We start from the raw sequence: 16,981 nt of genomic DNA, 5'->3' as shown, positions 1-16,981 counted from the left end.
CTGTAATGACAAACTAAATTAGCTAATTAAACACTGACCACAAATCATCGATAGCATGAAGGAAGTGCATTCAATGGCGACACAGTATCACATCCTGGTCCATGACAGGATTTAGGGACAAGTGATATAAGGCCTATACAGACCATCCTGTAACTTCTGGTTAACAGCCACTTAAGCATAAGTACTTGTTAAAGCTATAACATATTTATAACCCTTTAATTTCTGACCTATTACACTTGCATGGATTTTACATTATAGTTCAGTGTTACAGGGACGGGTACGTTAACACCCTTATTTAGCCAGTGGTCTGAGCTGAAATAAATTACATGATCCTAGACTGAATAAAGAGTGAACGATGCTCTAAAACTTTCTTTTTCTCGTTTTTTTTTCTCTAATTTTGTTTGTGAAGAGGGTTAAGCTGTCTACAGGACAAGATAAGGCGCTATGCAAGAAAACACTTAGTATTATTTATTATCGTTAAATCTCTCCTCGCCTGTCAGTATTTCATTTCACACTCAATATCTAAAGGTGGGGCAAGCACTAGGTTGTGCCAAGCACCTAGATACCTGAGTTGGACACCCATGATGACATCGAGAAGAAAAAGAGAATCAGAAGAGAGATGAGAGTGGTTGTATATTTTGCGACTATTGCCATGTGATCAGACGAGCTGAATGTAGGAGACATCTCGACCTCGCCACTAGGAGACTTGTTCACCTACTTGAACTGTGTTTATGAGATCATTGTGTTTGTTCTTTATGGTAAAGCCAACAGGGATATGTGTGTGCCCTCCTCGTGTATCAGACATTGAAAGTCTGTGTCTAGGTTTTTCCTCTCTCGCACATTTTCAATATTTCCTTTACAACTAGAAGGATTGTGTGCAAAATCTGTGTGACTATCAACTGAAATATAAACAAAAAAAAATTAACGCTTACACAATTCAAATACAGCAACATTTATAAGTAACGACTAAACTATTAATTTATATAAAAAATATAGCTAAACAACTTAGAATTTCAATATAATAAAAATATATTTCTAATTCATCTTTAACATAAAAGAGGCGATATTTCACACAATATTTTTTAATTGATTTCGCTAAAGATACCATTTTGTGTTTTTGTTATCTATTACCAGTGTAAACCGCCTTTTTAGTTACTGCTTTTGGTTGAAGACGTTTCACCGATGCCCAGGTAAAGACTTATCACCACCATAAACCGTGAAACCATAGTCACACTCGTAAAAATCACGTTGACCAACCTTAGATTTTTTAAACCAATCAATTCCCTCGCCCACAATCGCTCTGAAGAAATTTCCAGAAACGGATGTAATTTTATGCTAAACAGAACTCAGCTGCATGGGGGGACATTCATGAGGGTGCATGCCTGAACGATACCACATCCTGCTTTGTGTCAAGATTTATGGGGTGTTTCTCGCACCCGGAGGTTCCCACCGAAGCGTAATTTTGCACTCGCTTGAAATGAAACTTCTATAATTTCACATGATTAACAGTCAGTTGAAGAAACACTTGAACCTCTCCTAGCATGAACATAACAGTCGTGCTAACTAGATACAGGGTGTCTAGACACGTGGTGAATCCTGTTTGCCATTTCTGGCAAAGCATTGGGAAAAAAAACTGCTTTCACTCTACTTGCAGTTACGAAAAGCACAGTTCGAAATGTCTTTTTGTTACCTGAGAGTATAAACCTTCAGGTATTTCAATATAAAAATAATTTAATGAACTGAGTTTTTATGGAAGTGCTTGTTAAGTTGGAGAGACGTTTGTGTATTTTATGTGATTGGAGAAAACATCTATAATCTGGATTAAGTCATTTTGCTGTTTTTGACAAGGAACGATACTAATTTCGAATTTCATTTGTCAGTGAAAGAACGCAGACAATCATAAAAGATACGGAGGTGGACTTTTCCAAGATGAGGGCATTTCCATCCACTACAATAAATTAGTTGACCCGTTTACAGTTATCTACAGAAATAGTAAACCAGAGCAACTGGTAACCTGATCAAAGACGGTTTATCGTTCAGGAAATAAATCAAAACAGTCGTATCCTGGTTTCGCAGAAAGGTAATTTCTTGTCTGCGTTGGATGTCAACTTTATAGAGGGCTTTGTTTTAGCATGCATGATAGGAATGATAACAACAAATGTTCCAAAACTGCAGATTGTCCTTGGCATCTTTTAGTAAGATGTTATCGCCTGTTTGTGTGTTTAACACCCCACTATTGTCTTCTAGTCGGCTTAAAGGAAGCCCAAATATTTTGCTGGGCTGAAGGTCGACTCTAGGCATTATTCCTAGACTTTTGTCAGCTCAAAGTTTTTATTTCTTTGTTTTATTTGTCCACCTCAGACAGGATGTACATAACAAGTCTACTAGGACAGACAGCTTGTTTAAAGGGTTTAGAAAGATAATATCACAACTAGCTCTGGTTTCATCTCATGACCTCATCCAGACATTTATAAGGGTAGAAATGGAAAGAGTTAACTGGGATCAACCATCAAATGAAAATAATGAATCCAATATCTGTCAAAATAAGAAACTTTTAACTGATGCATCATGCAATGCCCTTATTTTTAACGATAATTCATGGCTAAGGCGAGAGAAAAAAGAACCAAAAACATATCAAACAAGAATTAAATGTTATCTCTAATAATATCAAATTTGGTAAATTAAACGAAATTAGCTTAGTTGAAGATAAGAATCATCGTGATTGTTAAAAAGGAAAACACTACGGGCAAAAAAAATAAAATCCCAAAAAGGTGATTGTATGCTGCTGGAGCAGTAATACTAATCATGTAAAATGTAAAATCATCAATGAATCATAGTGCAGACTAGCTTGAGAGTAAACAACCATCCTAGAAATAAATCAGACGCACAGGGTCAAGCAGAGTTACTGTCCAACAAATGAACAACACATAAAAGCTACAAATAAACAACACATTACAACTTCTCGGTCTCTGTTCTTCGTCCCCCATAATTTATGACAGGACTCGGATGTCCGTCATGTGGCGGTGACTTCACATTCTTGTCGCAATGGCTCTGCTCTGGTTGTGAGCCCCGGAAGGATGGAAAACAATGCAATAAAGCAATAAAATGCACCACGTGACAGCCACACACACACACTTGTCGCGTGACAAACTAAACAAGTCAATAAATGTGCCTAGAGACATTGTAAAATTTGCAGTTAAAAAAACTCCGTATTTGTATGTGATAAGTCATGAAATACGCTTAAATCAAGCTACTGATAACTAATAAGTATTTCAGTAGTATCTAAACATGTTCTAATAAATACAAGACATTGAATATAAGCCTAATCAATTAAATACGCATACCTTTATTACATTTATTATATGTTGTCATTACTCTTGTACCCTGAAAAATCATAAATTGAATAGCATTTGGGGAATTTTAATATACAAGTAATTATATTGAACTATTATTATAGAGTATGTACTAGTATACGATACTAGTACGACTATTAGTAAATTATACTACTACTTATAAAGCTACATGGGCTATAAAATACACAGCATCTAATAGCTAAAACTAAACTTTTGTGCACGTTCTTTATTATCTTTGTTATTTATATGTTATTTTAATGATATACGTTATTACCTCTGAAAGAGTTGTCTAACGACCATATTTTATTGATACATTCTAAATAATAGAATAATAGAAGTCCCCTTAACCAGCATGATCACGTGACATCGGAAGGTGGAGTAAAGGGTACACACGACTATCTACATAAGACTATGAAATAATAAATTCTGGGGGATTTTCTTTAGAGACGGTTCTTTTACAATATTTCTTAGATTTGTAACCGCAGTAGGGTCTGATTCTGTAAACCTGTGGATAAATAAATGATTACATAAGGGAGAAAACACCGGAATCTTACCAATTGGTCCAATGTGGATTACCTCCCTTAAAAGACTGAACAAGTCAACCAATCAAGTATTTTGCTGTTTGAAAGTAGGCGAAGTAATAGTTGATCAAGCGCCATATTGATGTGCGTTACCGGTTACTGAATTTGACATGTATATGTACTCACACAACAGAAAACGAGAGGAAAACAGTAAGTACTATTTAAATTCTAATGTATATTCTAATAATAAAATATATGCTTGTTTGCTACTTAACTTTTGTATATATTGTGTAAATAATTTTTTTCCTAATGTCTGACTGTTGACCTACTTACTAATTTGTAAATTTTCTATCCCATACAGTTACTATATTTTATTTAATTTTACTACAATAAAACAGAACCTATGGTTCTTAAAATTAACACCATGCAAATATCCTCAAAATGCTTTTTAAAACGGAGTGTCATAGTTCTTTTCTCTTTTTTTGTATGTTAATAGATACACATTTTTAAAAACATCGCTTAAAATTTCCCTCGCAGTCATTCGCCTCTCCGTCAGGCTTGACTAGCAGCCGCTCGGGCTCCACGAAGCGTAGCGAATGAGTGTCGGCGCGTGATTCAGTTTTGACCCACCCTGCGCAGTGGCGTATGGGCCGGTTGTACTGATATTTACTGCCTAGGGGTAGCATCTGAGAACACATTGCTCTGTGCGTGTAATGAATACATAAGGGAGACAAGTACTGCTACCTTTAGGAGTTCTTACACTATAGCTTAAATTACTTCCCTTCAACAGCTGAAGGGGGGGGGGAAAAAAAGTCAACCTACTCGGTAGCGAATTCGTTAACGTTCGTCAAAAATCGATAGCAAATTTTCTAGATGCAAGCGCCAAGTTTTAAATTTTTGTGCTAATCCTCAATAATGGTCGAAATTAGAGCTGAAAAAGGAAATGATTTCATGAAGGTGGCTTGCGTTTGTCGGAATATGTGATGCTACCTTCTAGAACTTACGCGTCAAAAAAGTTTAAATGCAACTCCGTTTATATTGGAAGCCTGTGTATTTCCTTTATTTCTTATGGAAAAAATTGTTTCGGATAACGAACAGCTTTCCAGAATGGATTAAGTTCGTTAACCGAGGTTCCACTGTACTCCAATCCGATTTAGAGTAAGGTGTATCTCTAATAAAAGTCCATACCCTTGGGCACATTTGCAATACGTTATTCATATTTCAGTTATTTCAACTCTTCCCCTTTCTATGTCCACCACCTATCCAAAATTAAATCCTTTAAACGTGCACTGAAAACACACCTCTTCCGTAAACACTACTCCTAACACCACTCCCTCTAACACGAGCCTCTGGCCTAAGCAATAATTTGTCTCTAGCTTTTTATTTTATTTTTAAGTATCCAGTATTTCAGTAGAGAGCAGTTAGTTTCCATTTTCACGCAGGTCATGTCAGAAAAATCTGTAACAGAGCATTTCACTTGTTCCAAATCTCAACTGTCTGATTATCCACCAGTAAGTCAGACGTACATCAACTTTCCTCATCTGGCAAAAAACAAGGTGAAGGTCCTTGTCCACATCAATGAGTCATCATCATCAATACAGTTTGACAGTGTTGTCTGTTCCTATAGGTGAAGGTCATAAATATACAGTGATTTTTTATCTGTTTTTTTGAGACCAATATCCATTCTTATGTTCTTTTCTTTTAAGTAAGCGGTTTCAGCACGCCTTTTATGGTGGGGAAAGTGCTATTTATAAATATAAATACATATAAGTAACATCATTATGATATACAATTAAATGTATAGGGTTCCTATAATGTCATTTAAGCAGCATGTTTGTTTTCTTACATTCGTCTGAATGGTCTATTTGAAAATTCCAAACACAGCTACTTGGAAATCGAAACCGAAAGTTTATTTTTTTCATTTCTCAGTACTAAGTCTAAGTGCAAGAGCTGCACAGACATTTTGTTACAAAGCCCCGGTGATGTTGATATATGATACTCTGTCTTCACTGACTCCTTGCTATTTTTTACAGTTGGTGACAGCTTCCGATCTCTTGAGCTATTCAAGGTAAGTTGTGTTTTGTTACTGGCTAAATCTTTTGTAGCATGAACTTGATAAACACACTTACTGGCATTGATTTTTCAATACAAGCGAATCTGTTTTGGATCTTAGCAATTCACTAGGCTAAGGTACTGAATGCGTTTTAAAAAAAAACTGCTAGCAGGGTGTTATCTCTCTTGAGCAGGCATGCATCCGTAATATATATTTCGGCAAACTCATGAGCAAAAAATTCATTTACACTAAAAATGTCTTATCTTCTTCGTATTCTACTGCTAACATTAAAGCTTAATTTGCAATGATATGAATTGTCTTTACACACAGGCAGTGTTTTATTCAGTGTGAACCTTCTACACCTCTAACATGACCAGTGCAACTCTAGCAAACAGGGCCTTTACCAATATTTGTCTCGGTCTTGGCCAGCAAGTGGATGAAGAAGATTTTTGTGACCTCATTGTGGTGGTTGGGCAGAAAGAGTTTCCTTGCCACAGAGCGGTGCTGGCTTCTGTGTCCTCATTCTTCAAGACCTCACTAAAGCCGTGTTGGAAAGAATCTTCTAGCGGACGAGTTGACATCACCCATGAAGATGTTTCTTCGGAGTCATTCGGATTTTTGATGGATATCATTTACAAGGGACAGAATGTGGTTAGAAATGAAACCGCAAAGGATATTCTCAGAATGTCTGTTTATCTGCAGATTAGATTTTTGGAAGTATACTGTATAGAATTCATTAAAGAAAAGCTTGAACCGGAGAAATGCTTGGGAATGTGGATGTTTGCACAGAAGTACGATTTAGAGACGCTTGAGAAGGAATCGTTCAAGATGGCTGTTGATCAAATATCCGTAGTCACGAAGAGGGACGAGGTACTGACTCTACCCTTACCCAAGCTTCTCGTTCTCTTGTCGGAGCAACAGAAGCTCAGTATGGACGACATCTGTAGGACCATCCTACGTTGGGTGGAGGCGGATCAGGATACAAGACAGATTTACTTGTCAGAGCTACTCACGTTTGTCTGCTTCCCTCTTCTAAGCTCAGTTTATTTGTGCGAGCTTTTCACTTATCACAGCCATCCATTCAAAGAAATACTTTTTGGTAAGTAAATAAGTAGGGCAGCCTTTATTGCTCAAATATCAGTTCCACAGCATTCATTTCATAAAAATAAATTATTGCAGATACCCAAAATATCTCTTAATCATTAATACGGATTTGCCTATTGAAAAGGTGGTTTGGTGTGAAAAATAAAATTATGAAGTAAGTTTTGTCCGTCATCTATTTCTAATTAAATAATTCACGTTAGCATTGACCTTTCCTATTGTATGATTTAGAAACGTTAAAGACGTTCATAGTTATGGCGTTCAACTTTATTTATCGCAACCTTTGTTTTAATTCAGATCGTACATTTATGTATGAAAATTTTAGAAAATGATCATTTGGATAATTTAGGTCCTCTTTCTTTTTTATTATCTTTTTTCTATTTAGAAAAAATTAGCGAGGGTCTGACTTTCCGCTTACATAGTGACGTCAGTGTAAAGCGAAAGATTCTGGCACGACAGTCGGTGTCTCTCAACTTACAAGAAGTCAAGACCCGCGTCGTTATGTTGGGAGGCTACACAGAAGTCGAGAAACCCACCCGAGACACCTACGCTTTCGATTTAAAGAAGAATGCTATGAAGATGTACATTTTAGCATCTCTGCCAGAAGACATTGGACTCGACTTTGCAAGCTGCACGTGGAACAACGCGATTTATGTTAGCGGCGGTTCCCAAATGAGAAACTTCTTCGCCGTTTATAAAGCAGAAGACAACGAGTGGGAGTTGCTGCCCTCTCTACCAGATGATGGACGAGAAAAGCATGCAATGGCTGCCGTCAATTCCAATATCTATGTTCTTGGTGGCCTTATGAAAACCTCAACTGGTGAGAAAACAATTTCATTCAATGTACTGCAGTTTAAAACAAGCACCAAAGAATGGAGCATCTTCTGTCAACTGCCTCTAGCTGTCCAGCAATCTGCTGCGGCAGTTCTGAGTCATCGGATTTACCTATTTGGTGGGATAAATACTACAGGAGACGGTACAGATATAGTACAGTGCGTGGACACACTTAGTGGCAGCGTCTATCAAACCGGAAAACTTCCTTCACCCACTTACGGGGCGCGTGCACTGAGCAATGGAGGACGTATTTACGTCGTCAGACCTGAAGGGGATGTGTTGTCCATGACAGAGAGCTTCGCTTTGGCTGAACGCATTGAAGAATTAATTTCTGAGGTAAAAAACCAAATTGATGACCACTGGTCAGACGTAAGCATTTTTTTGCAACCATCTGTCAACTTCTTTGTAAGCGCAGCTAACACATTCATACAAAAACACACCAGCCCTCAGAGGTGCTTATGTAGTAGACAGCAGCATATGAACATATACTCTACATGTATCATAGTAATCACATGCACAAATGAACTGGATGATGAGACATCATTTCTTTATTGATGTTAGTGCTCCCCACCTGGATGCTAGGCTTATCTAATTTGTATTTTTTAATTTTTATTATTATTATTTCTTCACTCATTTGACTGTAAATAATTGTAATAGAGCTCAAACCCTTTGGTCGCTTTGATATCGAGATAAACAAATAGATACAGAGGAGAGGAGAAAAGATACAAAGAGATCGAGAGAGAGAGGGAAAATAATTATGTGCACCTCTCCCGATCACTTTGTTAATTTTTCTTTTCAGCGATGGACTCACGAAAGCATCTCTATTATTTTACATTCTTTCCTTTTACCTTTTTTAAATCTTTTTATTTCCAGAAAGTGATACATCATCTCAGGAATACCCCACATTTATTCTTTTACTAACCAAAATTGTGTATCTGTCTTGGCTTTACGTGTCATTAGCCGATCCAGTCGACAGTCAGCTTTAAGGATGTGGCCAAGCTCCCAAAGGGACGTCACTTCGGCGCATACCTGAATGCAGGGGAGATAATTGTGTGTGGTGGCGAGACAGAGGACCGACAGCTACTGGACAGATTTGAATCCATTTCATTGGCAGATGGCACTACATCGACAAAATCTTTGACTTTTTATTACGGGGGCAGCAAAGTTTGATCTCCATTTATTAAACATTCCACAGGCGTTCTTAAAAGAAGGTGGAAACATCTATTTATCCTACGCTTTTACCATTGTGCGTGTTTCTAAATAGAATTCTGTCCAAAATATCCACAAACATGAACAAATACATCAACTACATTTTTATGTAGCAGCTTGAAACATTACTGTACAGAGAATGGGGTCAGCGTTTGTTTGCCATGAAGGTCAATAAATACCCGAGGTTTTAATTGACATTTAACCCTAATTAATAATCTAATGCCATATGTAGGCATGCATTTCGAAATAGCAATAGGTTATTTAGTTTGATTTTGAAATAAATATGCCATCGATCGTTCTTTCAGCTCAACCCTTCATTGGTTAAAAAAAAACCTGCACTCTAAAATAACGACAATTAATGAGTAATGGTTCATTATCTGTTTATTGAAAACATCCTCGAAATAAAACCTCATTGAATTAATAAGCTCAAAATTGCTCGTGTGCCCTGTGATGAAATATATACAGACTGGCAAATCTGTTTCGATATAAATATTTCTCACTTTCTCTCTTTCCTTTATGTGTCTCAACTATTTTATCAACTAGAATATTTATATAATAAATGAGTATACTCCATCATGGCTGGATTTTAAAAATAACTTGTGTGACAGCCTTGTCTTAGTGCTGAAAACTTGAAGCAATAAGCAATACCAACGTCTTTCCATCCCCTAGGCATGGGTTTCGACTTTCAGTTACATCTGACATCCATTGCATAATAAACTTTCTTATTCTTGGTTCATCATAATACTTTTTGTGTACATTCATATATATTTCTAATTATGTATCTTTATTAATAACACAGAAACAGCCGTGATACAGCCATTTCGTGTTGGGGACAAAGTGATACTTCCAGAGTATGTGCTCGGTTCTAAAACTCTTTCCGGAATTTGCTCCATCACAGGTATTTCATAGGAATATAAACTTTCACTAATAATATTTAATAATGCAAAGCTTATCTTTACACTCACGTTCAATATATAAAATTAAACAGAAAGAAAGCTGAGATGTAGGATTTTTGTTCTTTTAAAGTAGACGCGATGGGTCTAGAAAGTTCTGAGAACAAATCCAAAACTCAAAAGGCTAACATAGTCTGTTTATCAAAGATTTACAAAGCTGACAAGTTTTTTTTATTTCAGAAATTGACTATGACTCTATGACAGCCACGGTCAAGATGCCAAACTCTCGTGCCTGGAATGGCAATATTACTCAACTGCAGCATGCTTCCTGATCATCTGAACAACTGGATTGATTGCTGCTGCATCATCTGCTATTCTGAGAGAACCTGGTAATCTACTTCCGCTGCTGTTATTTCTGCTCTTACTAAACTCAAGAAAGACTCACTGGTGCGTCTTCGGGTGCTCACCAGTCTACTGCAAATATTTTGGTTCACCGGATTTTTCTTTATGGCCGGAAAGATACCGAAGTAGGCAATATAGATCTGACTTATTGCATGGACACCGCATGTGTTTTCTGTAGTTGATTTTATTCTTCGTTTAGTACTGTTGTTTATTCTTTTATAGTTAATATGTTATTTGTTTGTTTTCCTGTCCCTCGTATGCTGTCCATGTTTCGTTCTTGATCTTAAGCGCTAGGAACATGCTCCTTAGTAGTGTGAGTATGCGCTGTACAAATTTTGCATTTATGATTATTATTATTTACACTGTTTGTAGTACTAATGCCTAGACGCTCCGCCATTATAGTGACGTCATGAACAATCATGTCACGACTTGAGTAGACTGTAGGAGAAAATGAAGAGTTATTTTCCCTGACTTAAGACAGACAACAATTCACATGTCTAGAGGCAAAACTTCTATTGACTTGAAGTCTGCAACGATGGAATCATGGAGAAAAGATGAATCTAGGGGTTTGTGCAACCGTACACTTGTACTGTTACTTTTACATCTTGGCATGGAGTAGCATTTATCTAAGCTCATTAATACAAATTCTTTCATTAGTACATGTTCAGGTATTGACAAAATGCGTGAAGCTTTCCTTACTATTTGTTGATCAAAGAAAGAAGCTAAATCTCTCTGATACTATCTTAAAACAGATGTGGACAATGTTGTTTGGAAGAATGTTTATAAGGACGCGCACAAATTTTTGAAGGCGATAATGATAACATAGTCCTAGTAAGGAAAGACACCACACATTAATAATTCTGATAGTAATAATAAGATAAACCTCATCTGTATACACTAGTAGTCATATAGTTACAGCATCTGTATTAAAAAAAAACAGCAAGCCAAACTTACTTTAAGAAACTCAGTGTATAGAGATAAAAAAATTAAGTAAATAAATAAAATAAAACCAGCTAGTTACCATTAATGAATATAGCAAGTACGAATTTTAAGACATGAATTAGTCATTCGTCCTGTCCATACAGTGTCTTGTAATGTCGGACATCACTGTGTTTCCTGTCATTTTTGTGTAAAATATTTGCCATAAATTTACATCAAAGCATTTGTAAACATTATTGTGCAACTTATTATCAAAGACCGTGTATATTAAAACTGATTTTAATTTGCTGTAATAATCAAAACAATAAAATGTCAGATTTTGTGAAAGTCAATTCTTTCTCTCGTTCATATTTGTCATGGTGTCATCCGTGCGGTAATGCTTGTGTTTCTTTGGTGTATGGTTAACTGTTGATTGTTTTCTTTCTTACATGAATTGCCATCGTGTCCACGCGCGAAATTCCTTCTAGGTTTTTAATAATCATCACATCTTCGTCGTCACTATTATGAATAATGTCCTACAAAGTTAGAAAATGAATAAGATCGTTTTCACGTTTACATTAGTGCCAGATAAAAATTCTTTAAGCACATGGCTAAGTACTCAGTTGAGATGATATGAAGTACATACTTCAGCCTCTCTGGATAGTAATACCACATCCTCAAGCTAGAGTTCCAGGCAACCTAACAGGATGTGAAGTGTGGCAGACTGATAAGAGCACAAAGCGCAGACAGCTTTCAGTCCAGCTATCCTTTGTGTACTCCAAACTTTCCGAAACCACAAAGGCGGTGATAAATTAAGACGAAGATCATTGCCAGGCAGTCCTTGAATCCTTGTTATCTTTATCGTTCCCATGAATCACTCAGGGGGGTCCGTCGGTGGAAGCGAACCGAAGCGTTGGTCTGGTGGCACTGGTGACCCAGTTGCTGTAAGGGGTTACTGATTCTATTGCTCCTCTTTGTTTGCTTGTTCTCAAGTGGTTACCACTTCTATTAATTCCCTTTCTTTGTTATCTCGTACTTAAGTGGTTAGTGCTTCCATTAATCCTCTGCAGTGGGCAAAGTCTGACATGAATGCCTAGATGTGACCCTCACACGAACTCGGACACTTCACAGATAAAGCCTGCCTCGTCTTGCTTGGATATATCATGCTGCTACTGTAGTACCGAGATAGCACTGAACAAATACACTGCTGCTTTACAGAAGGTCTACTACAGTCCAACACCATTCCGAATACATAAATTTTATGGAAATTATTAGTTTCTGTCTAGTCTTTCTTTACAAGAATCAACATACAAGCACAGAAAGAGGTTTAATTCATTACACAATTAAGTTTTATGGACACACCCAACTAATAGGTAAACAAGCTACCCCACTGTCTGTACCTTGCACTCTGACTACATAATCGTATGTATAATTGCATGGTGTAGAGTCTTTCAATGCGTGGTAATCTTTGACCTCGAGAACAGTTCGACTTTTCGAGCACGGTCCAGTCAGTAAGAAATCTTGCTCTAGAGTAGGGCTTTAAATCCACAGGGCTACAGTATGCTGATCATATAAGCATTGTTTTGCGATCTTGTCACGAAGTAGCTGCACCTCAAAAGCTTGTGTTCTTCCTGCAGAAACCTCACTGTGTTTATTTACATTTCATTGGTGAGAGGAAGACGCAGTAACTATAGCTAAGAAGGTAAGCAATAGTCATACCAACAGTAAATTATTGGCCCTATATTCATACTTTTTTCTTATAACGTGCTTCATTGTAAAAAATTAGGAGCAGTGTTAAAAGAATTTTTAGGAGTGCATGTCCCCGGTCTTGTCAGAACTTTCTTCTTTTTTTAAAATCAAAGAATTAACTAACAAGACATTTGGAATAATCTGTTCATGATCTCCCCGGGACAACGAGATACCCTCACTTCATGAATACCGCTCTAGAACTTCTAATTTTCTGACTTTCCTCTAATTCTACTTTTGTTCTTCAGTTCCTCAAATATCGTTTGTGTAATAAAAGTTTTGTCTTATATATTGTTCATATGTCTTAAAGCCTCGTTTCACGTTTCTGCGTCTATTATAAAACATCATGGCATCCGGAAGTTCCGTGATGCGGTGTTTGCCCACACATTCCACGGCCTGGGTCAGCTTCGTGAAGCAGGTCAGTTCTGTGACTTGCATGTGACTGTAAGAGACCAAGACTTCTATTGCCATCGCGTAGTCCTCGCCTCCGTGTCTCAGTTCTTCAAGTCTCGCCTGGCATCAACCACCGAGGAAGGTCTTACTGCGCATGTGCAAGTGGACCACGAGGACGTTTCTCCACAGTTCTTCAGCTCTCTGCTGGACTTTGTGTACAAAGGCAAGGACTTCGTCACCCAGAACAATGCTAAAGATGTTCTGAAGATGTCTGCTTACTTTCAGATGGATTTCCTCACGAACCATTGCGAAGAGTTTATTTTAAGAAATCTTCGTCCTAAAGTGTGTTTAGGAGTCTGGCAGTTTGCGCAAGGATACAAACTTCCTCGCCTCGCTAGCAAAGCCTACAAGATGGCCGTGGACAGCATTGACAGAGTGTCTCACGATGAGTTGCTGACCCTGCCCAAGTCCATGCTCCTCATCCTACTCTCTCTGCAAAGGAAACTCAGCATGGACAACACCTGTAAGCTCATCACAGACTGGGTGGCGGCCGATCAGGATAAAAGAGCTGTTCACCTGACAGAGTTTCTTCCCTTCATCTCTTTCCCACATCTCAGTTCGTCCTATTTAAGCGAGCTTATGATAAGCCAGAGTAATGAAATGAGAAATGTCTTCTTTGGTGAGCAATTTAATATTATAATTAACCTTCTTTTTAAGTTAACCTTTCGTAAAGAGAGTTTAACTTTTTGCAAAGGTGTTATGCTTCAAAGTGTATTCACTAAAGTAGCTTATGAAAATATTTATACAAAATTAGGATTAACTGATGTTAGGATAGTGGGGATACCAAAAGAGCCCTGCAACCTGCTTGTGTGATTTTAAAATAGTATGTCTAAATATCGACGTACATAGCATACACTTCACTTGGTAATGTATGCACTTTGGCAAAAAAATTGTATACACCAAACAAACTGCAGGTTATGTTTATTTAGAGAGAGTCAGCGAAGGTGTGACCTTTCACCTGAGAGGTATCAGAGGAACAGACAGCAACATTCAGCAGCGAATCCTGGCCCAGCAATCCGTGAAGGTCAGCTTGCCCGAGATCCAGTCACGTGCTGTTCTTCTCGGGGGAGTAACAAGGACCGGCCATTCCCTCCAGAGGATTCTCGCTTTTGGACTGCAGGACACTATCCTGACACATCGCGACTTGGAGCCCATTCCAGAAGCTACAGGACCGCACTTTGCAAGCTGCACTTGGAGAAACGAAGTCTACCTCAGTGGCGGCACTTTGATGTCAAAGTTCTTTGCTGTTTACAAACCACGTGACAATCAGTGGCAAGTGTTGCCTGACCTGCCTGGCGAGGGTCTGGAGAAACATGCAATGGCCGCCGTCAACTCGTGCATCTACGTTTTGGGTGGAATGGAGAAGAGGACGACGGAAGAAAAGAGGACGTCACCACAGGTTTCAATGTACAATGTAAGTACCAGCACGTGGAGTGACGTATGCCAACTGTCAACCGGTGTCCGCGAAGCGTCTGCTGCAGTCATTGGTCACAGAGTCTACGTCTTCGGCGGGACGGACTCAAGGGAAGAGAACACAGACTTGGTCCAGTGCGTGGACACGCTGACTGGCCGTGGGTACGTTGCTGGCAGACTTCCATCCGCTACGTGTTGGTCTCGTGCCCTCAGCAATGGCGGCATCATTTACGTCGTACTCACCACGGGAGAAGTGCTGCAGATGTGGGAAGATTTCGACATGGCAGAACAAGCAGAACAGCTTTTAGCTACAGGGAGAGACATCGGCACAGAAGATCAGGTAAGTGTACTCAGGTTCTTTATAAGTATAACAGTTTTTTACAACATACTTTCTTTCAGCATCAACACGTTGATTTAAAGATTTGTTTGTACATAATGAAGTATCCAGATAATTATTGTTACTTCTGTCCCTTGACAACACACATCATTGTTCTACCAAAAAAAAATCGTCCAGTCTTGATTTTCTTGGGCAAGCTATAATAATGCTTACTCATCAAACACACTCCACGCTATAACATCTGGTCAAAGTTCGTGGCCCCTGCGGTCAGGGTGGTTCGTCTGCTGATGATGTGGCCGGTGGTGATGTTGATTCTTTCTACAGAAGACAGCGGATCCCTTCGACCAACCTACATATTTATATAATAAAGCAACAATAAAGCTTTTAAAGTGTAGAAATATGTCTACCGTATGTCTGTGCAGAATTATTTATAAAAATGTTTTCATGCTTGCGTTTAACATCCATATGATTTTTTTTTTATTGAAATCTCAGTCGACAGTTTCATTCAAACAAGTTGCTCAGGTCTCAGCTCGCTATCAGTTCGGTGCGTGCCTGCATGAAGGAGAAATCATTTTATGCGGTGGTCACACTGACACAGGCGATCCGCTGTCTTCTGTAGAAAGAATCAACATCACCACCGGCCACATCATCAGCAGACGAACCACCCTGACCGCAGGGGCCACGAACTTTGACCTCCACGTTTTAAACGTGCCGCAGATGAAGCTCACTAAAAGTAATTGCGTTTGGAACTCTTGTCCTCCTCCTGTTCTTTTTCATCTTTCATCTTCTACGTTTTCAAGATGAATGCAAAAAAATAAATATATTTAACATCATTTTTTTTCTCCCACAGTTCGAAACCCAATCAAGGTTGAAGCACTTTCCCTACTAAACAAACCAATGAATAAATCTCATTTTACTGCTCAGTGAGTGTGTGCATGCTCTGATGCATCTTTCTGTGTATCTGTGTGTAGTAAAAACCAGAAGGCATTCTTTCAAAAGTGGGGACAGAGTGAGACTTCGGTCAGATGTGCTTCAAACGGTCAGACATAAAGCTAATGATAATGTGATCGTCCCTCAGCAGATAACAGAGTCGACTGGTGATGGCGTAATACAAAGTGAGATTTTTCAGTTATTAACAAATTATTTATTTATATTTATTCATATATAGTTATGTATCTTTCAGGGTTTAAGTGACATAACTGTAACTGTGTTTGATTTCCGTCTGTATGAGAAAGGTTGTTTTATGTATGTTTAGATATGCTGTATTTGAGACTGGTACTTACATTGGGTTATGAAAAAGGTGTAAATACTGTTTTAGGATTGTTTGGGAGTTCAGAGGTCATTGTGGATTTTCCTAACCTCAAGGGATGGAGATGCCGTGCAGACACACTGGAGCCTTGTCTAGCGGTGGGTTACAAATGCGATATAAAATAAAATTTGTAAGAAAAAAAGAGACAACAGAGAAATTTATCTAAGAATTATTGACGGCAAGAGTTACTTTATTAATAATCAAACTGGTATACACTACGCAGATACCTACATGTGTCTGAATGTAGTGTATCGTATGTCTGCATGTATGTAGATATGGTTGTATTATTGCCTACACAGGAATAGAAGTATTTAATCACAAAATCATTTTTTTTAATTTAATGACTGTCGGAGGCAAAACTGCTGTAGTATATTTCATGCTTCGTTATAGTTGCAGTAAAATAATTATTAATCGAATATCTCTAAAGAAATAAATGTCT

The 16,981-nt window shown here is 38.1% G+C and overlaps 3 protein-coding genes across 3 annotated transcripts; all 3 read left to right on the top strand.

Annotated features, from left to right (window-relative positions):
• Nucleotides 1–5,568: 5,568 nt before the first annotated feature.
• LOC112569614 (ectoderm-neural cortex protein 1-like) lies at nt 5,569–7,046 on the top strand. The gene is made up of 2 exons (XM_025247451.1): nt 5,569–5,942; nt 6,258–7,046. Exon 2 carries the CDS (start codon nt 6,297–6,299, stop codon nt 7,032–7,034), a length of 738 nt encoding a protein of 245 aa, XP_025103236.1. The 5' UTR covers nt 5,569–5,942; nt 6,258–6,296; the 3' UTR covers nt 7,035–7,046.
• Nucleotides 7,047–7,529: 483 nt separating this feature from the next.
• On the top strand, nt 7,530–8,783 carry LOC112567467 (kelch-like protein 35). Its single transcript, XM_025244159.1, has 2 exons — nt 7,530–8,231; nt 8,736–8,783. The coding sequence occupies exons 1-2, from the start codon at nt 7,530–7,532 to the stop codon at nt 8,781–8,783; spliced, it is 750 nt and encodes a 249-aa protein (XP_025099944.1).
• A 2,118-nt stretch (nt 8,784–10,901) lies between these two features.
• LOC112567466 (ectoderm-neural cortex protein 1-like) lies at nt 10,902–16,088 on the top strand. Its single transcript, XM_025244158.1, has 4 exons — nt 10,902–10,932; nt 13,341–14,102; nt 14,413–15,236; nt 15,726–16,088. The coding sequence occupies exons 1-4, from the start codon at nt 10,902–10,904 to the stop codon at nt 16,035–16,037; spliced, it is 1,929 nt and encodes a 642-aa protein (XP_025099943.1). The 3' UTR covers nt 16,038–16,088.
• Nucleotides 16,089–16,981: the final 893 nt, after the last annotated feature.

The sequence above is a fragment of the Pomacea canaliculata genome, linkage group LG7, assembly GCF_003073045.1.
Source record: "Pomacea canaliculata isolate SZHN2017 linkage group LG7, ASM307304v1, whole genome shotgun sequence".
Classification (NCBI taxonomy): domain Eukaryota; kingdom Metazoa; phylum Mollusca; class Gastropoda; order Architaenioglossa; family Ampullariidae; genus Pomacea; species Pomacea canaliculata.
Note: the sequence above shows the minus strand (reverse complement) of the source record. Positions and strands in the feature narration are given on the sequence as shown.

Coding starts and splice junctions, on each gene's coding strand:
- LOC112569614 (XM_025247451.1), top strand. CDS start 6,297: ATGACCAGTGCAACTCTAGCAAACAGGGCCTTTACCAATATTTGTCTC.
- LOC112567467 (XM_025244159.1), top strand. CDS start 7,530: ATGTTGGGAGGCTACACAGAAGTCGAGAAACCCACCCGAGACACCTAC. Junction 8,232..8,735: donor TTGATGACCACTGGTCAGAC/GTAAGCATTTTT, acceptor TTTTATTTCCAG/AAAGTGATACATCATCTCAG.
- LOC112567466 (XM_025244158.1), top strand. CDS start 10,902: ATGGAATCATGGAGAAAAGATGAATCTAGGG. Junction 10,933..13,340: donor GAGAAAAGATGAATCTAGGG/GTTTGTGCAACC, acceptor TATGTCTTAAAG/CCTCGTTTCACGTTTCTGCG. Junction 14,103..14,412: donor AATGAGAAATGTCTTCTTTG/GTGAGCAATTTA, acceptor ATGTTTATTTAG/AGAGAGTCAGCGAAGGTGTG.